Source organism: Corvus brachyrhynchos, unplaced genomic scaffold, assembly GCF_000691975.1.
Source record: "Corvus brachyrhynchos isolate BGI_N302 unplaced genomic scaffold, ASM69197v1 scaffold28, whole genome shotgun sequence".
Classification (NCBI taxonomy): Eukaryota; Metazoa; Chordata; class Aves; order Passeriformes; family Corvidae; genus Corvus; species Corvus brachyrhynchos.
In genome coordinates, this window is record NW_008246058.1 from 3,834,695 (window position 1) to 3,861,255 (window position 26,561).

Here is a 26,561-nt window from a genome sequence, read left to right on the forward strand (position 1 = left end):
CTGGGCGGGCTGGGGGAGGCAGAGCGGAGGCAGAGCCGTGGCATCCCTTGGAAGGGGACTGTGCGTGCCCCCCCGACCCGGTCCGCACTGGGGTCAAACCCCTCCGAGCCTGAGGACGGGCTCCTCTCCCTTTTTCTTCCTTCCTCTTCCCGGTGCCGGGAGCCTGTGCGGGGCATTGCTCGCCACAGGGCAGAGGAAAATCCGTCTGACTTGTCAGTCAGGAGAATCAAGAAGTTCAATCCCGATGCGCCCAGAGGAGTCGGCGAGTTCCCGCCTGGTGTCACCGCTGGCGCTCAGGCGGACGAACGGACTGACAGACTGACGGCAGGCAACGAGCCATGAAGTTCTGGCTCCAGAGTTTTCTTGCATCCCGTGGCGTTGCGGTGCGGGGGCGAGCGTAGAGGAACAGTACGGTGTATGTGCAGGCAAAGTTGGGGAAGATGTCTGGTTTACTCCTTTGGGGGTGCCTGGGTTTTGGGGTACGTTCTGATGCTCAGCTCTCCCCTATACCAGGATGTGCAGCACTGGAAACCAACACCGACTTCAATAAACCATGTAATGGAGGCAGTTCTGGATCTCTGAAAGGGCTCAGAGTATCTGCAATAGTGAATGTTATCTGGTAGGTACTTGCACTTTATTTCTGAGCTGCTTGGTAGGTTAAATAGTTAATGGAAAGATGGAGAAGTTTACTGTGTACAAAGTGTCATGTAAAATAGTGAAGGCTGAGATGTCTCAGTCTGCAAGCTGGCATAGGTGCCACTTATTTTTAAAATAAGACATACACAGAGAGTATACTGAGCATTTCAAAATGCATAAAAACATTGTGTAAATGAAAAGTGGATTTTGTTATGAAACTTGTTACATGGAAACAAATATTCCCTCAAACGTAGGAATGAGAGAGGAATTTTAAAACCTGTGCTGTTGGTTTTCACCAGCAGTCTGTTTTTTTTGTTTTTATTCAGAAGGATTTCATGCCAAAAAAAAGAAAGCTTGGGAGAACTTACAGAAACCCTGTTTAAAACAACCTGTGTGATGCAGACTAGAGGACTGCCCTGAATTAAGACCTCTTAGAGCAAAAATGCATCATTTAGAAACCCTTTTGTTACTTTCTTTAAACATTGCCAGCAAGGCAGTCTATTTCTCTGATGTTGTTAAATGAATTCCCCTGAGCGGATTAGAAGTAGATGCCATTTTGTGTAACTGAAATTATTTGCTTTTAAGTTTAGGCTAGTGGTTCTTGTATCTTTGCTGGACTGAAAAGCCCTCTGCTACCACATTTGGGTAATTGTGTGTATGTTTACTATGATTGTCCCCAAACCTGACTTTGTAAAACAGTACTTTGAGGCAGAGCTTTCCTTTGGGAGGCTTACTTTTCTACTTCCCTAATGTTTCTCGTGGCTCTCTTCTGGATTATTTCCTCTCTTGCAACACCTCTCTTGATATGAATGCTTTTAGCTGGATCCAGTGTCCTGATATCTAGTCTTAATTACTGTCATTTATAACTGTTGTTTATTACAGGAATAGACAATATTTATCACAAAGTTTTTCACAATACTTACTGTTGGAGACTTAGAGCTATGTATCGAACAATTCTCCCTTTTGTAGATTCTCCATACCGAAGAATTTCTATCAAATAATGGATGTTGTAATATTGCTAGGATTCCTTTTGTTCCTAATGTATTCAGAAGGCTGTTTCTTGTGTCTTTTGCTTCACTGGGCCGTTTGTAGCATTTTAGTTAAGCTTATTGCTATCGCTGAGATTTTCCCCCTGAGATTTTCCACCATTTGTTTATATGTAGTCTGAGGGAAAGGTTTAAATTTTGGGTTAACTTTCTCATCTAGTTGTGATTGGTGACCCATTTGTTTGTGTGTAACTTTAGAAGAGTCTTATTTGAAAAGCAGTTATTTGTCTTCGAAGTCAGATTATTTCCTTAAATCTGAGTTCAGGATTTTTTGCAGCTTTACAAAGCTGGAACTTTTAAAGATCCAAGTACTACACATAACTCGTGGCTTTTTCTGTTTGCAAATAATAAATACAACCAAAACGCAGCTAAGCTATGGCTAATCTTTATCTTGGTGATCAGTTTCTCTTTACCTATCAAATTGAGGTCTAGTAAAGATTTCACAGTATCAAATTCAGTGGTTTTATGTTTTCTAATTTTTATAAATCCCGACCTTGCTGTAAAATTTTCAGAACAATCAGTGTCTGTTAAAATCCTGTGTGATAACCGTTTTGGGGTCATGGCATGAGGGAATGTTCTGAACATTTTTAGCTGAGTGCATGGACATGCCGTTCTCTTCTGTGTATTAATGGTCAATATTCCCTGTCCTTGTGCTTTAGATGCGAGGTCATTGATCCATAAATGCCCAAGATGGTTTGCCTCTGAGTCGTCAGGAACTTGTAAACAAGTGATGCCATTTTCAGTATAGTCCCATTTTCCCTTTTGTTTGCTTCCTATTTCCTAAATAGGCAGCAATACTGATTGTAGCGTTCTGCTTGTGTAGTTCTCCACTACCTGTCAGCAGCATTGCCTTTGCTGACTGTATACCTATAAGAATACAATTTTCTGTTATTATTTAAATTTCTAATATTGCCAAATTAGGCATTAAAGGGATGTGACTACTTACATTTTCAGCATTATTAGTTTTATTAATTCAAATTTAGTCTTTCATTCCAATTCATCTTTCCTCTTTTTTCCTTTTTTTTTTTTTTTTTAGTTTTCATAGCTAGTTGAGGACTTTCCCAAATAGTCAAACCATTTTGCTGCATAAACAGTTCCTTCTTTTTTTGTGGAGGTGGAAGCCACCAAAATGATACATTTCCTTATCCTGTACCAGCCAGATGACATTTCATAATTTTGTGCCTTGCACCACTTTCACTGATGGTTCATTTCCAGTTCTGTGCTCTTTCTGTCAAGGAACTGGATGGAACTTCAGGGGATCCACTCAGGTCCTTTTCAGAGTTCAGTGGACTGTAATGTATTTCTTAGAACAGTGCCTCTACTATCAGTGGATTCTTTCTAACCAGCTTCAGGGATCAGCCCAAATTGAGCAAAAGTTGTCTGTTATCACTTGTTAGAAGATGTGTACCACTCTTTTATCCTTAAGAGCTTTGAGATCATAATCAATGTTACAGTTCAGTATAACTCACTGTAAAAGAGTATCATCTAAAGGGGCAGAAAGTAGTGTACATTTCTTATACCATTAAAATTATCAGAAGACACATTGTCGCACTAAAGCACAGAAGACAGGAAAATTGCTGATGACTGAAGGAGGAACGGGTGTAGCGTGATTGGAGAACCTTTAGGAAAAACTGTAAAGTATTTGCAATATGCTACTTTTTGCACTCCTTGAAAGATTTCGAAGTAGCAAAGAACTTAATGTTGTGAACATTCTTTAGCATTACCTCTGCTTGTGCCTGACAGGTCTAAAGGAACTTTATGTATTCTACTTCAAAAGAACAGGTTCCACGTGGTGTTTGGAGCCGTTTAAGAAAGTGACTTTGGTGTTCTAGATTCACTTCATGCAATTTGGCCTTCTCTGGTGGTGTTTTGCAATATGCTGCTCACCTTCCTGGTCTAATGGTCTCAGTAGGATTTGGAGGAATTTCACATGCTTCGAGGGGACCCACAGTTTGAAGCCATTGCGCAAGCAAGACTTGAAGGCTGACAGCTCTGTTTAAAGAGTGGGCAGACAGAGCTGTGTAATGAGGCGCGTGTAACGCCAGCCCTTGCTGCTTGGCAAAGCCTGCGTCGTTCTGTGAGCGCCAAATTCACCCCACCAGACAGAAGGATAGAAATGAGCTTTTGAACTTTCTAATGATTATGGTAAAAGCTCCACATGTTCAGCACTGTGAATCGTCAAAGCATCTTCGAACGACATTTATTAGATGGAAAATAGCTGTTAGCTCACAATGAATTCTGTGATTTGGGCAATCATAGAGATTTTAGGGCTTGAGTCATTGGTTATAGGTTAGAACTGTGATTATTTTAACATTGTTTTAGCTTAGAAAGGTGCTAAGAACTTCATAGATGGAAATGCATGTTTGTATAGTCCAAGGCAATCTTGGTAGAGGTGTCTAAGCTTGCCTTTCCTAAAGCTATGAAATAGATTAACATACACAAAATACGGTACTAATGTGATTACTTTCCTCCCTGTGTTACAATGGAAAGACTTGGTTTGTATGTCAAAATGCTGTTGATTTTAAAACTCTTCTCCTGGCTCTGTGCATGGGTTAAGGTTCTGTCTTGGTAATCAGATGGTTGAGATCTAGGAATGTTGTAAGTCCAGAAAAGAGTAAAGGGGAAACAGTGGGGAAGGAGTCAGGAAAGGGCAGTTATTACTACCTGACTGTAGAAGACTGGAAGTACAATGTTAGTTACAGCTGTGTGCTTCCTCAAAAACTCCAGATTTCTAGTTAATCTTTAGAATACCTTCAAAGTAGAAAGTTACTGCCTTTTTATAAATGGATCAAATGCCTTCAGCAAATCAGTGAGAGCTGAGAGTACTCTGCAAATCCAAGTTTTATCAGGAGGAGTTGGACACTTGGCAGCAGTTTCCAAGTGAGTTAGATGGAGCAGGCATGAAAGCTCAGAGGTTTCTGTTTCTCAGCAGGATTTTCAGCAAGGTGAAGTGCACCTGTAGATTCAGTGGAATTTTTGGAGCGTTCAGCACTGCACAATGTTCACCCTTGTTTGCTATGTTAAATACTTAATGGCTCTCTGTCCTGCAGACTTCTCAGGGGGGATCTGGTCTGACAAAAGGTTTCACCACACCTGGAGTGTCATATGAGTTTGGGTTTTTTGTTCATGGATCGATTTGAGGAATTGATGCCCATACAAGATCCCTTGCTGGTATTGTAGGTATCTGCTTAAATATAATGCAAACACAGACAACTTCACTACTTGTAGCTTATAAGCATTTTCCAAATTTGACTTCTTAATACATTTTACTTAAATTTGTTGGTGAATAGAGAACTAACTTTTATTGCATTAAAAGAAGTAATTTAGCAGGGAATAAACTACTTTTGGCAAGGTTTTTTTTGTGAGATGCCTACAACTTTGGGTGTTTTATCAGTCCAAAACCATTCATTTTAGCTCTGATTCTTGATAAGTAGTGCTTTTTTTTTAAACTCTCTATTTCCTGGGTTCCTCCAGGGGAAGTGTAAGGCCTTGCTAATATCAGCTGTTTGTTTCTTTAGGGGGAAGGGAGGGAAGAGATGGGAGAAAAGAGTAATATTGAAGAAAAGTAAGTTTACTCTTTCTACACATAGTAAAGAAATAGTCACAAGCACGTGTCCTTAGAAAGAGATATTAATCATTGTACGTAATGTCCAGAGAGGGACAAGTTTTACATCACTGTGTGCACTGAAATTATAGTTCAGATTCTTTTGTTTTAAAGTATATTAATTAAAACAAAATTCTTTTGTTTCCAGTATATTAATATTTCCATGGATGATGACAAGGAGTGGGGAATACTTTGACTGCAGTTTAAGCCAGATGCGTATGGGCACAAGGTAGTTCTAAGGGCAGAATTTGCAACTATATGCTGCTTTATATGAGTGAATATCCTATTTGCAGATGTAATGCTCAATTACAGATAGTAATTACTATCTGTGAATTACTGAACAGGAGCCGTCTTCTTCACCAGGCAGTGTTTAAGCCCTGTTGCTGCAGAGAGCTAGCGAGAGAGAGAGACAGGCTGAGGGTGAGAGCTCACTGGAGGTTTGGGACTGAAGATTGCTTTACACCAGAGTAGGTTCTTCAGCACTACTTTGTGTGGAAAGATTCAGTCATTTCCACCCAAAGCTCAGTCAGCCATTTCATCTTGAGATACCCCGCCCTCTGAAACAAATATTAAAAATAAAATGTAGGTTTTGGCCCATGCATATCCCAGTAATTTCAACTGATTAAGTTGATGCTTGTGATTGGGGTCTAGACAGGCTGTGTTTTGCAGAATATAAGTACCTTTTTAAAATTTCTGTAGAGAGTGTTACAAGATTTATGTAATCCCTTTGATATTATATTTAACCGAATAACAGCTTGAAAATGAAAGAGTTTGTTTAGTTTACCTTTGTCCTAGATTCAGTTTTAATATCTAATGTTTAAATGGAGGGAGGATTGATATTTATTCTTAATGATTCGTGCTGTCTCAAAGCACAGTGGTTTCTAGTTGTGTGCTGCCTTTCCCACTGGGGGATGCAAACAAAAGAACAATAATTTCAGACTCCTCCTTCAGTTTCCAAGAGAACCTTAGCTGCTCAGGGATAGCTTTGAATTTTAAAAGCATCTTTCTTCCAAATTATGTATTGATTGCACACAAAATAGCAGTGCTCTAATGTGCAATTTAAAACAAATGCATGATGGTGCTCATTTGCTTTTAGTGCTGCTTTTTCCAGCAGAAAAACAAAAAGGGGATTCTGTTCCCATAAACCAGTCTTGCAAAATCCTTACAAACATTTATTAGTCTAGACACAAAATATTCTCACCCAGCCTCAGCTTGACGATGATAAAAAAAAAAAAAGGCAGAAAAGCAAGCTAATATTGTACTTGGCTGTCAAAAAAGGAAAAGAAGGAAAAAAAGAAAAAGCTTGCCCCAGGCTACTGAACCAGTAACATTTTGCTGGGGCTGCCTACAACAACAGATGCATCTAATTCCCATGGGGTTTCCAGGCCTGCTATTCTTGATGCTAAACTTGGACACTCTTACAAACATTCTCTTTGAGTACCACACGCCAGTCGTATCCTGGGTTCTTCTCATTTGGTTGATTTAATAATGATACCAGACATGTTTGTCTTACCTCTCCTGACCACTCTTTGTATTACCCCATCTCCCACAGATATCATTTAACTAATGCATTAATTAAAAAATAGTCCTAATGGATGGAACCCGGAATAATGGAAATAGGTGACTTGATCACAGCTTGAATCTGAACATAGGGAACCCTGATATAAATGATTTCTTCTAATCCTAATTAGGATTTCTCCTAATCTTGATTTGAATTTATGCTTTTGATAACTTTCATAAATGGCAAGTGATTCTCATTGTTTGATATTGTGGTAGTTTGCTGAGGTTTTTTTGTAAACGGATAAATTATATCAGGGATTGTTACTTTATCTCAACATGCTCTCAGAGTATTAGTTTTTACTTCTGTTATTTTCCTAGAAAACAGTGTATTATGCATATCTTGTTTTCAGTTAATGATTAGTTCCTGTTATTCCAAATTTATGTCAAACTACATTTGATTGGAAATTAAAATTTTAATTTAAAATGCACCTAAATGGCATAACATGTCTGTATTATTAAACTACTGTAAATATGTAGCATATCTAAGAGTACATGTATACAAACATGACTTTTTATTTTAAACCTACTGATTTGTGAGACAAATTATGATACTTTTTTATACTCCCTAGATTAAATTTATTGTTTCTGTGATGATGTATCCATGTCTGTTAAGATTTTAGCCCTGGCAGAACTTATCCTTAAGCCTGAATTGGACATCTTACACAGAAAAAAACCTGTCCTGCTTTTTAAAGTTTGAGGCAGGAAGTTTTGTCGTTCAGGAAGTAATTTCTACCTTCACTCAGTGCAGATGTCTACAAAGTGAATTTCTGTGTATAAGGTTAGTCATTAACCGCCAATAATTCAGCATTTTCACTGAGAATTTCCAACTTAGTTAAGTTAAAAAGTAACAATATGAACTAAAACTATCTGTTATAATACTGATTTTTTTTTTAAGTCCTTTTATTCCGTTAATAAAAACTGAGCTGTTTACAGTTATAACAGAACTTCCAGCAGTAATGTCTGGTTTAATGTCAGTAAATAAGATCGGTGTTTCTCATATGAGGGAATGTCTTCAGTGTGTTCTTGAAACATTAATGTAAATGACCAAAATCTTCCTGATTAAAACTTAGAGTCTAAATAATAGGTGGTTTAGACATAATACCAATTCTTCTCTTCCTTTCTTCCCAACTCTCATGCTGTTTTGTGCTGTGTAATGTGTTTTAGGCTTTTCTATTACCTCTTACATGTGTTTTTACCAACACATACAGTATTTCTTAAAGAAATTTTACTGCTCATTCTCATTTAAATCAGTGAGAGTATGATGTTGATCCTAGGATATTTATGAAGCTTTAAGCTACCTGTATTTTTTTAAATAGAACTAATCCATTGTTTGGATGGTGTTTAAATCTAATGAAAAAAGGAAAAAGAAACTCCACGGCTATTAATTTTAAGTAGAGTGTTTTAGTCAACTCCAGATTTTCCACTTACATCATGTTGTGCTAATTTTCCACCATTATACTTGAGAGACACAAAGTGAAAGTGGGCAGTCTGTTTTCAGCGATTTGCTCTCTTACTTCCCTGCCAGGACTGAACATTGGAGGTTTGTGTTTCTCCTGCAGGAGTGACTCACATGACAGGTAGCTCCAGCAGAGCAGGGCTCCAGCTTTCCTCGGCCAGTGGCTCCCAAACTGGGGATTGTCCTCTCCAGGGCTCTGAGCAGTGATGAGAGGGGTCACATGTCTGGCACAGAGTAAGTCACAGAGGTCGGGTTCACAATCAAAGTTTAGGGCATTAGCCTGGGAAACAGTGGAACAGGGAACCAGCCTGGTGAAAGACTTGTTGATTCTTAGCTGCTGCATTGAAGGCCTTTGTTCAGGTGAGCTGGGAGCAGCGTGAGAGTGCTGGGTGCCAGGTCAAGCAGCACCTGTGAAGTGGAGCCTGTGAAACATGGTAACTGCAAGTCTCCTGTTCCCTGTGCCATGGGCCAAGAGACTTGTTCTGATTTGCTGACTCTTCAGGACTCTTCATTACCCCATGCTAACTCAAGTACACAGTCGTCTCTCCAACTTCTGCAGTGACTGTACTTCAGATTCAGCTTTCCAATCTACACATTGTACTTGAAAGCCTTTGTAGTCCCCTGTCTTTCACCCTTTTTGTCACTGGACTGATAGGCAGTAAACAATGTTTATCCACTCTGTGGATGAATGATGGGGGCGTGGGGTGGGGGGTGAGAGAATTGGTCTTGTCACACATAGAATAAGACATTATCTCCCACAGAAATCAGCAGGAGTATCTAAGGAATACAGTACAGTACTCAGCAGGGGCATGGAGTCACGTCACTGTTGCAAATAAAAATGCTTTGCTTTTCACAAAGGTTAACTTGGTACACAGTGGTATTTTACTAGATAATTGAGACCTGCAGAGAGTGTTTATGCAGGCAGCTTGGACTGTCCTCTTTTTTCTTTTTTATATGCTCAAACATCTCAAAATCCTGAGGAGAAACATTAGAGTAGAAGGGACTTTTGAAGATTGTCTAGTTCAGCTTCCTGCTCAAAGCAAAGTTTTCTGTGATGGTCGATAGGGTTGATTTGGGGTCTTAGCAAGTTTTGAAAACTTGCAAGGATGGAAATTCCTTAGAAGTTCCTGGCAGATTTTTACGAACTCTCCAGACAACTGGTTATAATTCCTCACCAGTGCTGAAGTGCTGTTGCTCCACCATCACTCTGCCCCTAAAGTCATCTGCAGCAGACATAGAGTATGTTAGTGTTGCAAGGAAAGGCAAGCCTGAGTTAGCTTGATTGTCTCACCCTGGTCCTGGCAGTAATGTAGTGCTGCACTGGGAATACTTGCAGTTAGACCAAGTGCTCTGAATACAGAGAGGGGAACTTATATGTTGTATTTTCACTTGTTAATCTGCTGCTCCATGAGCAGCATTGTTTGGATCAGGTCAGAGGATAACATCACGGAGAACTTCTATAAGATCAGCTGTGCTTGCAAGCATGAACATACAATTCTTCTGCATTTTTCCAGTATGGAGGAGTCCGTCAGTAGAGACTAGGTCAATTCTTTATTTTGTCTGTTCTTAATTTATGTGATTCAGTTTACAATTGTAAAGCTATTATATGACACTAGAAACATTCTGTAGCACCTTAAAAAGAATACCAGCTCTGAAGTCACATTTTTTGCATCCAAAGTGGAGATGTAAATCATGTGCCACTGAACATTAAGGACTTTTTATGCACTCTGCAGTCCTTGACCTTCTCACAAAGTGGGAGCAGACCTGCAAGGCTGGAGGAGCCTTTATGGAGGACATGGGGTGGGAAGCAGGTGGATCCAAGGCACACAGGAAAGGTTCTGAGCAAGCACATTTGAGCAAAAGCTCATAGTGGACCAAGTGGTAGAGGAGGCTCTAAAGAGCAGTTGAAGCCTTGAAAATGTGCCTTATAGTCTTCATCTTGACATGGCATTACCTAGGTCCATGCAGTAGAACTGATCTTTTTTGCTTTTCAATTGACACTCCAAGTCCTTGCTTTGTCCTTATTCATAAAACAGTGGTTAATACAAGCACTGGATTTATACATTTGTTTCAAGTATTTTGGGATCCTTTACAAGTTACTTAAATTACGGGTCTGTGTTCTGGTGTATGCAAGTCTGTGTGCATATGTGGAGCACACAGCAGTGTGTATTAGTGTCACCTGATCAGTTCACTCTAAGTCCTTGTTTTCAGTTTCTTATGATGGTTGAAATGAGAATTTCTCACATTGTTTCTGTCTTGAGGCTGCTTTTATTCTCTGTTCATTGAGTTTTGGGGGAACATTAGCTGGTTCAAGAGTAAAATTAACAGAGTGAGGAGGGAAGCAAGGAGAGGAAGACAGGCAATCTTCATGTAAAAGCCATATTATCTTTCTTTTTCTGAGCATCTCTGTGCCTCAGGGATTTGACATAGGAACTTGAAATTTGACAAGGATCTGGCCTCAAGGTCTGAGAAATGCATTCCGCTGTTTAAAAAAAAAAGAGAAAGTAGAACTATGAGTCATAATGTGTCACTACCTTTTTGTACCCAAGGTAGAATTTGCAGGATGTTCTATTACCTGCTCTTGATCATGCTTTTATGCCTGTCGTGCACATCTGCAGACTGCTTTAAACCACCTATATTTAATGGATTCTTCCTTCTCTATCTGTCCAGGTTCTTGTATTGTCATACATCAGGGTAGTCCTTAACCTGCTGCTGCTCCTTGGGCTTCTGCAAATGCCACAGGCCTAGCAGAAGGTATAAAAGCATTGGGAGCTGGTAAGCCCTGAGACCCAGTCCTACTTTTTAAGGGTAGAGTGCTACTAATACTCTTAATTGCTGTTGAGAAGTACCATTTTAACAATGACAGCCAAATATTAATGAAAGCAGAAAGCAGCCGATATGAAATTTGGTTTCCATTGTGACGAGGGCGTTTACAGTTTGTCGGAATCAGTGGAGGAGGGGGAGAGGAAAGCGAGACAATCTGTGCTGGGCTGTGTCACCTCGAAATCGCGGGGGTTCCTGTACAGCACCAGGGATGACTAGGGAATGAGTCGGGCTATCTAGTGAGGAGACCATCTGTAGGACTGCAGCTTGGGTCTCTGGAGAAGCTGAAAGGTGTCTGGGGACATGAACTCCAGAAGTTGAAGGAAGGCCTTGTACTTGCAGCACTGGACTAGGGCCTGGGAAAATGAATGTCTCTTGAAATTTTTCATCTGGGAGAGAAAAAAAAGCAGTATCAAGTTCAAAGGAACATTTTGTGAAGTCATATGTGTGCCAGATTGTTTCATTTTAAAGAAAGAAATCCCATGAGAATAAAACCTTTCATTTTGGTATTTTAAGGAATAGCTTTTTTGATAAACAGTTCTTAAAATTAATAATTTCTTAGTGTTTTAATTTTTTTAAAGCCAACATGAAGTATTTGGAGAGTTGAATTAAATGTTTATTCAACGCAGAACACATTAAAATTTCTCTTCATGTCAGTAATTTATTTCTTCATCTTTTCTTTTTTCTATGTAACAGCACAGCAATTAAAACAGCTGTAACTATGCAAAGAAAAAAGAATTCCCCAACTGCTGCCATTTTATTGGGTATGATAAGTCTGATACTCACTTTCAAAAACAGTCATGCAGATATGTCTGACATTAAAAGTACTGAGTGTTCATGGTTTGAATTGGACACTTCAGAGTCAATAAAACAAAGGTCTGCCCATGGGAGGTGTAGCTGCCAAAGGTGTCTGTGTCACACAGAAAATACCTGCCATGTGACTGAGGAGCAGAGACATGGACCATTAAAGGTATGCCTTCATCAGTGCACCACTAGTTGTTAAGTACTCAAGATGTTTGTTCATTAGCTTTATATGATCAGATACATGGCTGTGGCTTTCTCTATCGAAAGCAGGGGCACAAGTTACTGTGCTCTCCGTAGAGGTACCTGGGGTATATTGTGCAATAGAGAAAGATAATGTAGGTCATTTAGTGGTTGCTTCTGGCATGAAATTCTGACCTTTACTTTGATGGAACTGTTTGTTACCCATTAAAACCAGCACTGAGAGGAAGTAACTGAGAAAGTCTAGTCACATGTCCTGTGGCAGGCTCCCTTCAGCCTCTGCTGGGCTTTGTGTCAGCTTTCCAGTGCTCCATCACGGGTCTGGCTTTGGCACAGCCTGGAGCTCTGTGCGGGCAGTACAGCAGCTTTTGGTACTTGCCTCCCTCATTACCAGTCCTAATGCAGCAAGGACCCTAAGTGGGCTTTATCTTGGTAATACATGAGAAATTCTGCTGAAATCAGTTTGACAAGTTTCACTCCCATGTTGGATTAGTATAAGACCTTATTTTAAGGAGGAATCAAATGTGAATATTGCAGGATTAACATAGAGATACGGCTTTATTTTGGAGTCGTAAGCAGTAAGGCCTTCTGAACTTTGCAGATAATGAACAACTGAAGAAAATGGCACTCTACAACAAAGTCCTTCACCCTTTTCACTGAGAGGCTGCACAGATCAGAGTATATTAGCCTACACTGAGCTCTCTGCAGAATAGTTTCTGACACAGATACATCTACTCTGAATAAATGGTAGTAGAAGGAGGTTAAACAAAGGATCAACAACTGCAAATTGTCATGGATTATAAGAAGGCAGCATTTTGTGTGTTGAGAGAGGTCGTAGGCAATTTGTAATCTAGGTGGATTTAGATATTAGAAGCAGGTTCTATTGCTTCATCTTCTCCTAAGCCACTCTGAGCATATTCTTAAAATCACATTACATGGGGTTGGATTTTTTGTTGCCATGCTTTTCCTGCATGCTGGATGGAAGTGTCATACAGCAATGCCTTTTCACAAAGCATAGACCCTGAACACACAGTGAACATTTTCTGTAAACTTATTTATTTTTCTTTCTGCATCAGCTACTCTTGTTTGGGGGGGAGGGGAGGAGGAAGTGAGTAAAAAATTTTTTCTGGAAGCAGGTTCTTTCATGTGTGTCTTCTGTGGTCGACTCTCTGTCTTTTTGTTCTCAAACTGTAATCAAATGGGCAGAAGGTTTCTGCCTCAATTTAGAAAATATTTATATGTCTTCATTCAAATCGGCTATAAAGACAACTTTCAATGTTGAATTCTGCTCTAGAATGAATCTGTCTTGATATAATTATTAATTAATGGGGATTGCTAACTGTTTATGGTTTGTGTCTGAAGAACAGTGTCCTGAGAAATTGCCTGCTGAAAGATAAAATATCAGATCCTGGACTTTCAAAAAGTATGCCTGCACTTGCTGGTTTATGTTCCTATAAAAACATCTGTTTTGTGGGCTGATTTGCTAGGAATGTCAATTCTATTAAAATCGGAGGTGAAATTACAGAAGGGGATTGCAGTGTAAATAATTGAAAGGTTTTCTTCAGATTCTTTTATTAAAAAATGCTGGTTTTGAGATAAAATAAACACCTGGATTATTTCATTGCAAACCATATTTGTATTTGAATGTCAGTATTCACAGGGAGGGATAAAAAGATAAAGTCTTTAACAATATTTTGTCACATATTTGACCTTAAAGTACGTAAGGGACAAGCAAAAGCATTCTCTGAACCATTAGTGATGACCTTCAGGAATTCATGGAATATGGGGGAGGTTTCAGTGGACTTGAGACAGGCAAGCACAATACTGGGCACAAGACTGCCCACTCTTAACCAAGGATCCTGCTCTGCTTGAGCAGAGGAGGAAAACACATAAGTGAATCACAGGTTGGTTGAAGGGATCTTCATTCCCAGCTCAATACAGGAAGAACTTAGTAAAAATCAGTCTGTAAGAACCTAGAGAATTGTAACAAGGTTCTTAAAAAGGTGGATTTGTCAAAACCACACTGTCAAGACAATCTGATTTCATTTTTTGTTGGAGTCATTGGTCTACTGGTACAGAATGTTGCAGATCTTACTGAAGTCGAGCTACATGGCAAGGTCCCACACACTCCTGTAAGGAGAGTAGGAGAGGTATTTTAGAGGAACTGAAGATTCCAAGGATGATGCATAACTGATTGGATAAACTTCGTAACTGTGGGTTTTCATAATCCCCTGCTAAATTGAGAGAACATGTCAAGCAGGGTGCTACAGGTAGAATAATCACATTAGCACCAAGGAGGAGGGCATGGAGGTTTCTGTAAAGTCTGTAGAGGAAAGAAGGCTGGAAAGGGTTGCAAGGGTTGAGATTTTAATGAATGCTGTCATAGCTCTTCATAGCCATGAATTAAACAGGGTTTTGACATCAGAACATCCTTTTTTAAAAAAACCCCATCTTACATAGTGTCATCAGAAGAGCACAGATTCAGCTTTCTTTTTCTGAGACCTGTTTGCATCAAAAAAACATGTTGCTATCTTGGTAAACAGAGGAGGGACAGGATAATCTGCCTATGCACCGTAAGCAAAACTGAAGCACAGCAGAGATGTGATACAGATTTAGCTAAAAGGCTGCAGGTGCTGCAGTTGCATGTAGACCTGTTGGCTTACAGGCACTGTGAACAACTGAGTACATGAGGAGACTGGAGAAGAACGTTTACTGATTTGTTGAACAGGTTTCCCATTTTCTTCCTTATCTCCAGCCTTGCCTTGAGCATGCTTCAATACTGCATGTCGGATCAAATGTTGCTTTCACTTGCACTCCAGGCCAACCCGGAACGGGACCCTTGGCAAGCCCCTAAGCTCACTTAGGCTTCTCTGTGTGTGGATCCTATGGGCTGTGCTAGGGATGAGGCACTGCAGAGTACCACAATCACTTCTCAAAATGCAACTTCAGTCAGCAAAACTAGCTGTTAAGTTGCTTTTTAAAATAGGCATTTCTGGCATTTCTGAAATTTTACTCAAGATCGCAGAAACATTAGGTAATACCACCCAGCTCTTCCCCCAGAGCATTGCTCAACATTGTCTTGGCAGTTGTCTTCCCTTTTGTCAAGAGCCCTCCAGCCCCACAGAGAAGCAGCACAGTTAATAATGCTCTACCTCTTGTCCCTCAGGACACTGAGACAAATGGATCTATTTAGCTTTACTTCATGGTTCTCTTGCTGAAAAGAGAAATGAGGTGGCCTGAAATACGTACTTCATACATACATTAAAATAAATATCTTTTACACTTCTGTGCTCAATTTTACAGACTGCAGCTATTAACTTGTGGAAGAAGAATATCTTTCTACTCCAGTACCATTAAATAATTGTCATCCTGGAATGATGATTACCCAAGATTTACTGAGCATTTTCAGTGTCCTTAATGCCATGTAACCATATCCTTGGCATAAAATGTGTGTCATGTGAGGCTGTGCACTTTGGATTTAGTCACAGATAGTGCAGTGACTCTCTACATAGTAGTGCAGAGGGTGAGTGTTAAAAACATTTAAGGAGGATATTTATGAAGCAGTAAGGTGACACACAGTTTCAGAAACAGAACTTGTGGAGCAGCACTGCGTAGCAGCTGTGGATGAATGCTTTTGTGTTTTGCCTAAAGAAAAAATGTGAAGCTAAGGATTATTTCTCTTCCTTCCTATTCACAGCCTCCCATAATCAAAATAGAAAAAATCCTCACGTCTTATAGTGAAAAACAGTATTTCTTCTCCTCTTCCATTTCTTGTATCTGCCTTTCTTCCATTTAACTGTTCTTTTTCCTTTAAGACTTTGTCACACAGAGATGGCCTTTGGTTTTTAACCTGTAACATGTTGTTCCCTTTTTAAACATTCTGAAACAGCTATGTAGGGATGCATTCCTCTTGAACTTGAGGATGCCCACACTTAGGGAAGTAGACCATGTTCCACTGTCTAAAAATTCATGTACCTATGGGTTTTCCGGTAAGAGAAATCCGTGTCTGATTTTCTGTCAAGAAGGAAGCTATTACAGAGTTGATAACCTTTTGCGGAAATTTGTGCATCATTTCCAGCAGATTGTTGTGGTCCCTGTGGGATAAAATTCACTTCAGTCTATGCTTTTTTAGAATATATTTATTCTCTGAATTTCTTTAGGCCTCAGCTTTATTTGGTGATGCTTTAGTTTTACTTAGAAATGGACAAAGAATTCTAAACAGAGAATACATAACTTTGTTTGACTTCCGCTTCAGATATCAGTCTTTAGTGCTTTTTCTCTCTCTATTACAGTTTACACCATCAGTCATGTCTCCATTAATGCACAGAGGCATGAAAACAGATTTTAGTTAATTGCCATGTGCTAGCAATCAACTTTTATTGGTTTGGGATTGGTCTTCAGTTGAAGAATGACATTTGGGAAGCTTGGAAGAAAGGATAAGTTGTCTTTTGTCTGTCAGAGTGCCTTACAAAGACATTGTTTTGCCTGTTTTCAGACATGAAAGAAAAGCCTTGCACATGATTGTGCTTGCCTGTATAATGTGATAGAAGAACACTCCAAACCTGCCTTTTCTGGGCTACACACAGCCTCTGACATGAAAGACATGACAGAGCCAGTAGTGGAGATGTACTGGGCTCAAGTTAGTGATAGGAAGGACCTCAGCTCACAGAACAGTGAAGAGAAGTTGTTGTAACTTAGGCAAAGCAATCCAAGGGCAAGACTGACTCAGCACTGTGCCAAGAAAAAGGCTTCTGAAGAAACAGGAAGTTCCCTGTTTTACACTATTCTATTGTTTATATTTGTCACTGCATTAACATGAACTGAAACAAATTTCAGCCTGTAATAAGTGGATTGGAATTTGCCTTTCTTATCTTAGCTTCAGTTATGTCTTCTTGGAATGGGTCTGCTGGTTTCAGGGGATGAACAGCGGCATCCAAACCCCAAAGGACTGAATTGCCTTACACCATAACATGTAGCACAATAGAAGTTATTCTTTAAATTGAACTAATTCCACTGTCTCTTCTTTACTACAGGTGGTGGATGTGGACTTTAAAACAGTGTGTCTCAACATCTCATCCTCAACTATCTATTTTTAATCTGATTGCACTACGAAAGAAAAGCTGCTAATGGGATAAATGTTGAGACTTTACAAGAACTGACTTGAAGTACCGAAAGCCATTATTATTATTATTACTATTATTAATCGAGAAGAGCTCGAAGCTAAGTCTGTATCTGACCAGTCGTTACCATTTTCACGGTAACAGTCATGGCAAGTAAACGAAAATCAACAACACCGTGCATGGTCTTAGCCAATGAGCAGGATCCAGATCTAGAAATGGTATCAGACTTGGAGGAAGGACCACCTGTGCTCACACCAGCAGATAACCCTACAGCAGAGAGTGTAACAAGTGATGAGGATGTTCATGAGTATGTGGATTCAGACAATCAGAAAAACACAAATAAAGTAGAAGGTGGTTATGAGTGTAAATACTGTACTTTTCAGACTCCAGATCTCAATATGTTTACTTTTCATGTGGATTCAGAACACCCCAACGTAGTATTAAATTCATCCTACGTTTGTTTAGAATGTAATTTCCTTACCAAAAGATATGATGCCCTCTCAGAACATAATTTGAAGCACCATCCTGGAGAGGAGAATTTTAAATTGACCATGGTGAAACGTAATAACCAGACAATCTTTGAACAGACAGTAAATGATCTCACTTTTGATGGGAGTTTTGTTAGAGAAGAAAATGCTGGACAGGCTGACTCTTCTGAGGTCCCCTCTTCAGGGATTTCAATTAGCAAAACTCCTATAATGAAAATGATGAAAAACAAAACCGAGACTAAACGTATTGCTGTTTTCCACAATGTAGTTGATGACATTCCTGGTGAAGAAAAGGGAACTGAAAATGACCCAAACTCTGAAGAAGTAGTAGAAAACCCCCCACCATCTGTTTCTGAGTCAAAACCAAGTCATTCAGTTGTTTGCAGTGCAGCAGACATGGCCGGAGCAGTCGTGACCCCGGCACCAGTGCTTCAGCCTGGGGTGGCACAGGTTATAACAGCTGTTACAGCTCCACAGACCTCAAACCTGATTCCAAAAGTACTAATACCTGTGAATAGCATTCCAGCCTATAATACTGCTTTGGATAACAATCCTCTTTTGCTTAACACCTACAACAAATTCCCGTATCCAACCATGTCAGAAATCACTGTTCTTTCCACTCAAGCTAAGTACACGGAAGAACAGATTAAAATATGGTTTTCTGCCCAGCGTCTGAAACATGGAGTGAGTTGGACACCAGAGGAGGTGGAGGAAGCAAGGAGGAAACAATTTAATGGCACAGTGCATACTGTGCCACAGACAATTACTGTTATTCCAGCACACATTTCTGCCGCTAGCAATGGTTTACCTTCAATTTTACAGACATGCCAAATAGTTGGTCAACCAGGACTTGTTCTCACTCAAGTTGCAGGTACAAATACATTACCAGTAACAGCCCCAATAGCTTTGACTGTAGCAGGAGTCCCAAACCAAACACAGTTACAGAAGAGTCAGATTCACAGTGCTCAGCCTGTTGCAGAAACCAAACAAGTAGCTGCCATTCCAGCCCCTCAGCCTATCAAAAATGAATCCACACTGATGAATCCTGACTCCTTTGGCATCCGAGCAAAAAAAACTAAGGAACAACTGGCAGAATTGAAAGTCAGCTACCTTAAAAATCAGTTTCCTCAAGACTCAGAAATTGTTAGACTTATGAAAATAACAGGCCTTACTAAAGGAGAGATCAAAAAGTGGTTCAGTGATACACGCTACAATCAGAGAAACTCAAAGAATAATCATGGGATTCATCTCAACAATGATTCATGTGCCACCATTGTTATTGATTCAAGTGATGAAATGAATGAGTCTCCAACAGGAGTCACTCCGCAGAGTAAGTCATCTTGGGGTACTTTTCCTGAATTTGCCCCACAGAAATTCAAAGAGAAGACTGCTGAACAGCTGCAAGTCCTCCAAGCAAGTTTTCTTAATAACCCTGTCCTTACTGAGGAAGAGATGAATAGGTTAAGAGCCCAAACAAAACTGACCAGGAGAGAGATTGATGCCTGGTTTACAGAAAAAAGGAAGTCAAATGTCTTGAAGGAAGAGGGAGCTGACATGAATGAAAGCAATGCTGGCAGCTCAAAAGAGGAATCTGGAGAAACATCTGCGGGAGATGGAGCAGCAGGAACAAAATCAGGGTGTTCCACTTCAAGCAAAATAGGCAAAAAATCACCAGAGCAGTTGCACATGCTCAAAAGTTCCTTTGTTCGTACTCAGTGGCCATCTCCACAAGAATACAACAAGTTGGCAGAAGAAACTGGGCTTCCAAGATCAGAAATTGTGAGCTGGTTTGGAGATACTCGCTATGCCTGGAAAAATGGTGGATTGAAATGGTATTACTATTACCAGAGCGCTAATGCAAACAGTCTGAATGGCCAAGGCTTTGCAAGGAAGAGAGGGAGAGGAAGACCAAAAGGGAGGGGGAGAGGGAGGCCTCGGGGGAGACCTCGGGGAAGCAAGAGGTTAAATTGCTGGGACAGAGGTGTGTCTGTCATAAAATTTAAAACTGGAACAGCAATCCTGAAGGACTATTATATGAAGCACAAATTTCTTAATGAGCAAGACCTTGATGAACTGGTAGCCAAATCTCACATGGGATATGAGCAGGTCAGAGAATGGTTTGCAGAAAGGCAAAGAAGATTAGAACTTGGAATAGAGCTGTTTGATGAGAACGAGGAGGAAGATGAAATGCTGGACGATCAGGAGGATGAGGAAGAAACAGATGATAGTGATACTTGGGAACCCCCCAGACATGTTAAGCGTAAACTTTCAAAAACAGACTGATGTACCATTTGGAATCCGGAGGCCAAAAACCTATGAATTAGGTTTGATGTTACGGTGAAGAGCCAAATGATTTTTCATGGCCTTCAGTTTAGCAAGCAGCTGCTTAGCATCTTCCTTGCACTCAAGATGGGCAAGATGCTACCTGTGCAGGCAAGAACTGTTTGCTTTGTTGCTACAAGAGATGAACATCCTCGGGCCTGGCTTGGGACAGGGGGTTACAAATCAGATCACGTTCAGCTCCTCCTTTTCCACATTACCAATGGGAAGGTTCATGTTCATCATACACTTGACTGTTTCTCAATATTTAATTGCCTTATGTTGTTTAATTCCAAAAAAACACAGACACTTTTTTTTGTTGATGTAGGAGAACATTGCCTGCTCATGAAGGAGAAAAACACAAAAACATTAGATGTCTTTTTGCAAAGATCACTTCATCTGAAAGGTTTCAAGGCCTGGGTTTATTTCTTAAGGAAAGCATTGAAAACAAAAGAGAAGGGGAAAAGTGTGACAAAAGGAATCAATGAACTTAGGGGTGAGGATTGATTGGTTTAAGAAAATAAGGTGATGTCTGCACCTTTTGCATTTCTTCAGAGTGTTTTGGGTTTACAGAACTTGGACTGAAATGTTCCTTGTTGATAATTATGAGCTAACTGAATGAGTCTGATGCTAGAAGATGCTTTTTGTTACAGTTAATCAGTGTATCCCACATCAGTCTAATTTAAATGCCTGACAGACTTGATGCAGTTAATAGTAACACTCAATTCTACCTTGTGCATTCTTTCCTTTGTTGGAAATGGTAAAAGAAGTATCTATAGTTCTAGGAAAAAAGAGTAATTTCTTGAAATCTGACACTGAGTTTTAAGGTTAACATAAGGCAAAAACTGCCTAAAAGTTGTTCAGAGTTGCTTAGAGGTTTGTAAGAATACCCAGATACAGAGACGAAAAGCATTTTTTGGTGCTAGTAAGGAAGGTTTTCAAGTAAGTTGTGGCAATGACATGGTGTTCTAATTCACAAATAAAATGAAGTTATATGGCTTTTAGATGCTTAGGACTTACAAACATGTTAGTGTTTAATTGTTCTTTAGTGATAGCACAGTTGAGTGATTTGTGTGCAGGTTTAACTCTAAAACATCCTAATTGTCAAACTTGCCACTGTGCTGATTGCTCTTAGGACTACTGGGTGAACACACTTACTTCTAGAGATGGTTTGATCTACCTGAACTGAATTCCAGAAGTAGTTTAATCTGATATAAAACATTCACATCTTAAGTAAGTGTATATAAAATAGGAAAAAAAAAAAGCTATTTGGTCTCAAGACCGTGAAGTCATAGTGCAGTTTGAATTAGCAACTAAAAACAATGGGCCAAATTCACACAAATTAGTTTAGGCAGATGTTTGGCATCCTAGAGAACTGGTACTCTGAGGAAGAGTAGTTTCTATTCTTGCTACTGCCAGCCTGCACTTTTAGGGATAAGTTGCTTTATATTTAGATGTCAAAAGATGATGACAAATTGGTGCTGCTGTCACCAGCATTGTCTGCTTTTACATTGGCACTAATGGAATGGATACTAGCGATCTTCTTTTGCACATCTGTCAGCATCTTCTCTGTAGGCTTCTGCATCTGATGACTAATGAAAACAGATTATTGCAGAGAAAATGGGTCCTAATGTCTCCCCATCTCCGAGAATTTATTATAGAGTTCTAGAATTAGTCTTTCTTCTGGACTATAACTGTCAAAAAAACCCAAGAAATCCCTTTTAGTCATGATTTTCTGAAGCAGAGGAGTCTATGTTAGATCTGGTTTTCATATCTGATTGTGAGCGAAGCCCAGGCCAAAGTAAGAAAGGGAATAGTGTCTGACAAAAAATACTGTTAACCTCCCAGACCTTCCTCTCTGGACTCTTGTAGCTGCCCTTCTGCTCACAGATTGAATCCCTGAGCTGCAGGAGGATGTTTCATATGAAAGCCATTTACTGGGGTGACCTCTTCTGACTGTTTAAGATTATTGGAGAGAAAAAGGCAATAGCTTATGGTATATGTCACAAATTTGATTATGAAATTATTCCCTGGTTTCCAAGGCTCAAGTTGGTGAGGCACAAAGTGGCCGGCATTGCTAGAGAGGAATAGCCAAGAATCCCTCACTTTAACTTCGGAGTGGGACAGAAGCAAACCCATGTTGTCAGCATATTTCATGGGAGTGTTTATGACTCTGCATGTGAGGTGGTACAAGAGATCAAGATCTGCCCTTTTCAGCACGGGGTTGGGAGGGATTCTGATTTGTCTGGTAATGGTGTGGATGAGGCTGTTGCAGATGCCAGCAGATACAAGAAAGACTCACGCTAGCTTCAAGCTCTGTTGGGAATACAGGGTCAAAACTCTGTGCTTGCTGAGTAGGAAAGAACAAAGCTAGAAGGAAAAGAGATGCTATTTTTATGTTTCCAAAAATATTAAACCAAATCTTTGTGAATATGCCTGTAGCAAGCAAAATCTGGAGTTGACTTAATCCTTGAAGTTGACCCAGAATTAATTTTCTTAAAAAAAAAAAGCCCACAGAAAAAGCCAAAACCCAGAACAACCAAGCAGCCTGTCCAAATAAATATCTCCATTTTTGTTAGCAGAGATTTATTTAGGTTAGCTAGGAATTCTGTCTTCTTTTAAAAATAAGGAAAAAAATAAAGATCCGAGTTAATTACATTATTAAACTGGGATATTTTCCACTTTGGCGATGTTCTATTAAACAACACTCAGTTACAATGGTAGGCCTTAGCACATCTGGTCTGAAAAACACAGGAAGAGGAAATACATTGTTTATTGGACTAAATATAGTTGGATTGGAGGTCTTCTTTCAGTAGAATGGTCAGAGACAGTGGCTGATGCATACTGGGCCAGATCTTCAGTTTTTGTAAATATTAGAGTTCCGTGTATTCCACTGGTTATAACAGTATTTACAGCCCAATTATCTTTTTGCAGAATATCAAATTTAAGTTAAACCATGTGCTGTGGATCAGCTAATGAGAGATGCAGTCGACATGTTTCCTTTGGGCTACATGCACATTTTAAGCCTTTCAGTTGTGCCAAGGATGAAGAAAATCTGGGTGGGTTCAGCCTGAAGGCAGAAGTTGTATGTATTCATCATTGCCCATAGTCTGACTGTTACTTCTGTTTGAACAGAGTCCATTAATTACCAGTCTGTTTCATGTTTACAGCATGTATATATTTGCACTGCATACTGGGAGAGAGGCAAACTCCTTCCAGAGGCCTCCCGCATCAGGACTGACAGGGGAAGCATTGGAAAGTGCTGTGGTCAGTTGTATCTCTGATTGTGGTCATGGCTGGTGGGAGGTCAAAGCTGCAGTAACAGTGGTTTAGCCCAGATTCATCTCAGCCACTCTTAGGATGCTGTGGGCATTGTACAGTCACCCGGGAGAAACAGAAGTGGCCTGGTGGGTGGAAAGGATATGGCACCTTCTCATTCTACCAGTCACATCCAGGAAACTCCCTGAACTTAAGCACATCAGCAAATCTCTTAATTTATTATGATTCCGAGCACCTCTGTGCACCCCTGCGAACCTGGCTCCCTCTTGTAGCATATGCACACCTGGAAGGTGTTTCGGAAGCCGTTTGGACTGAGTTATATTGGCAATGGGAAAGGAAGGGGCAAGAAAATACGTCTGCCATGGGGTGAGTGTCCACGTGACTTTTTGTTGATTTTTCTGCGTGGTAAGGACTGTGTATAGATGAACCTGTGGTACGTTTTCTGTGTTTCTGTGGAGCTTTACCTCTTAGGTTTGAACACATTATGAGCCAGACTTCAGACTTCATCTCATTTACATTGAGATGAAGAAACTCTGTTCTTGCTTATATCTTGCCTCTGGGTGGCTGGTTTCTCAGTCTTTGTTGGGACCACTACATCAGAATTCAGTTGTGAGCATCAGTTCCTTTGGAGCTGAGCTAGTGCATTCCTCTTCATCTGCTGTTTCTGCCAGGAGTACCTGCTGTCATGATGCCAGTTGTGCTGTCTCTGGAATTCAGCTAAAGAGAGAATATAGTTAATCCTGTGCCAGAATGGAGAGGGAAAAGAGCTAAAAGAAAGAAAGCACTGTTGCAACCAAGGGAGACATCACCCATCACAGTATCATCCTGCTTCATGGCATGTTTCACTCTCACTTCTGAGTGCAGTGAAAGAGCACAGTTCCATCTTAAACAGAGCTGTCTTCCCAGTATCAGCCTCTCAGTGACCCCAAAGTTAGTGTTGGAAAAAAGAAAGTCAGGCCTATATTCCCCTGGAGGTTTGAATGAACTAACAGTGCTGGCATGTAAGAAGTGAACAGAAGGGAAAATGAAGAAGCTTGAAGGCTCTGTCTGACTTTTGCCTGCCCTGCAGAATTTACTTTCCTAAATGTTGATAAGCAAAACAATTTTAACTCCTTCTGTTCTGACAGAAAGAATAAGTTATTACAGTCACTCATTTTTAGCACATAGAAATTTATGCTTTGTTGGAAAACAAAGAAAAGATACCTAGTACCTCATTATTAGAATTTAGTGTATTATCTCTAATATATATTATAGTAAATGAGGCCCTGCCCATTTTTAACCTTGTCTGGTACCATGTTGAAAACTGCTTTTTCATTACATTATATGTAATGTGTCTGACTGTAGCTTTGATTATCGGGAAAGAAACTCATGCCACGTCCACACATGACATGAAATAATTTTCAAATGGATTACTTGCTCACCTTGAACAAAAGCAGATTTTCTTCTGCTTTCCAAGAAATGCTTGAGGCAGGCAAATGCTCTCCCTTCCCCTCTACAGAGCAAAGAAAGGATTTCTGGATCCCACACAAAGTGATTCATGGCTGTACACGGTCCCCATAGGCCAGAAAGCCCAAAGATGCAGACGTTCTCCTCCTCTGTTTTCCTCTGAAATGAGAGCACAGCAGCAACTCTGACAACTGATCTCTGGCTGCTGAGTAACTAGGCTGTGGTTTAAGGTGGGGAGTGTTTTCTCTTTTGCACTTAACGGAGTACTGTGTATTCAGGCTGGATGTCACTATTTGCTTCTGTAAATATGGTAGTACTGATTTGCGTCCTCCACCTGAGTCCAATACCTGTCTATATTCATATCTCCCAAGGAGAGAAGATAATCTTTAAGCTTCTGTAGTGTTAAACATACCTGCCCTAACCTGAAGGCACAAAGTAGAGTGCAATGAAATACAGCTATTTTCTTTAATTTATTTTTTTCTTTGAAAACAATTTTGCTTGCATTCAGTAGTAATAGAAAGATAGTATCAATGACCAGGGAACAGTAAAACTTTTGAGAGTTGTTTATAATGCCTGGAATGATTGTGTAAATTAAAGATGGGAAGGGCTAGTAGAGGATTCAGTTCCTAACACTGAACAGTGCTGGGTTACACCTGTATTCTCCATCCAGCTTGTGATAGCCTAGGATAAGTAGATTTACCAAGAAGCATGATACAAACTTACAAGGTCAGGTTACTTGAGGTTTGCTGATGTATTAAAATTCTGTAGGAAAATATTTTGAGAATTTCAACAGAAAGTGAAAGATCCCTTTAATAGCTACTAACACACAATAACTCAAATTTCTGCATTTTTTCCCCACTTAAAAGGGAGATTTTGAAGCACAGGTGGGTTATAGGCAGTATTTCCAATTGTAATGGCTGGAGTTCTTGGGGATTTTTCTCTTTCTGTGGTGAAGAGCATCTGCACCTTTTCAGTGAACAGTCATTGCAAAACCAACTCACGCAACATTATAAAATGTAGAGGGATAACTTGAGTATCCTGTAGCACTTTTCATGAATTAAGGTGGGGTTTGTCTGATGCATGTTGATGTCTGCACTGGGGCAAGACACTGTAGTAATCAGTACAGCAAGGAATGCAAACCTGCTCATCCTGCATGCCTGGAGTCACTCAGAAGGAACTGTACCTCAGCTCCATTGACTTACCCTGACGTGCAGACATCTGACATTATAGAGATCTTCTGGCTGGATTGCAGCACTGATGCCTGTGTTGTCGTTAGCAATGGTACTGACCTCTGCTTCCAACTTGATGCTTGTTGGGAAATGAGGCTTTTTTTCTTTTTTTTTTCTTTTTTTTTTTTCTTTTTATTTAGAGCAGGTAGCACTACAGTGGATAAAGTAACTGATCCTTGGTCATAATACTGTGGCATAAAAATGCTTTGGGTTTTCTCAAGTATTTTAGAGATAAGGTTACTGTGTGAACATTGGACTGTGCATAACCTAGAATGTGTTAGGACAGATATTTGTGTCCCGGTTGACGAAAGTATTTCCTTATGCTTATTCAATACTAGATACTGTAGCGGGTTGAGTTCGAAACCGGGCGGAAACACCAATTAAATGTAGTGGTTTTGGTTCAAAATATTCATTACTTACTTATTTTCCTTCTGTGAGATAAGAATTAGGAGAAAAGCAAAGCAGGCACAAACCTTAAACAGTTGCAGTACAATGAAAGAGTTTTATTACTAATAGAATTAAAAGTAAAGAGAAAATAACAAAACAAAATTAA

General features: G+C 39.9%; 1 protein-coding gene across 2 annotated transcripts in view; it reads left to right on the forward strand.

Moving 5' to 3' along the window:
- The first annotated feature begins 25 nt into the window (after positions 1 to 25).
- Positions 26 to 26,561, forward strand: part of ZHX1 (zinc fingers and homeoboxes 1) — a 28,933-nt gene continuing 2,397 nt past the window's right edge. Inside the window, exons 1-3 of one of the 2 annotated variants that reach the window (XM_017746073.1) lie at positions 26 to 415; positions 514 to 619; positions 17,161 to 25,668. In XM_017746073.1, coding sequence (XP_017601562.1) covers positions 17,394 to 20,018 — 2,625 coding nt within the window. In that variant the 5' untranslated portion in view covers positions 26 to 415; positions 514 to 619; positions 17,161 to 17,393 and the 3' untranslated portion in view covers positions 20,019 to 25,668. The other variant, XR_001865792.1, reaches the window with a different exon arrangement.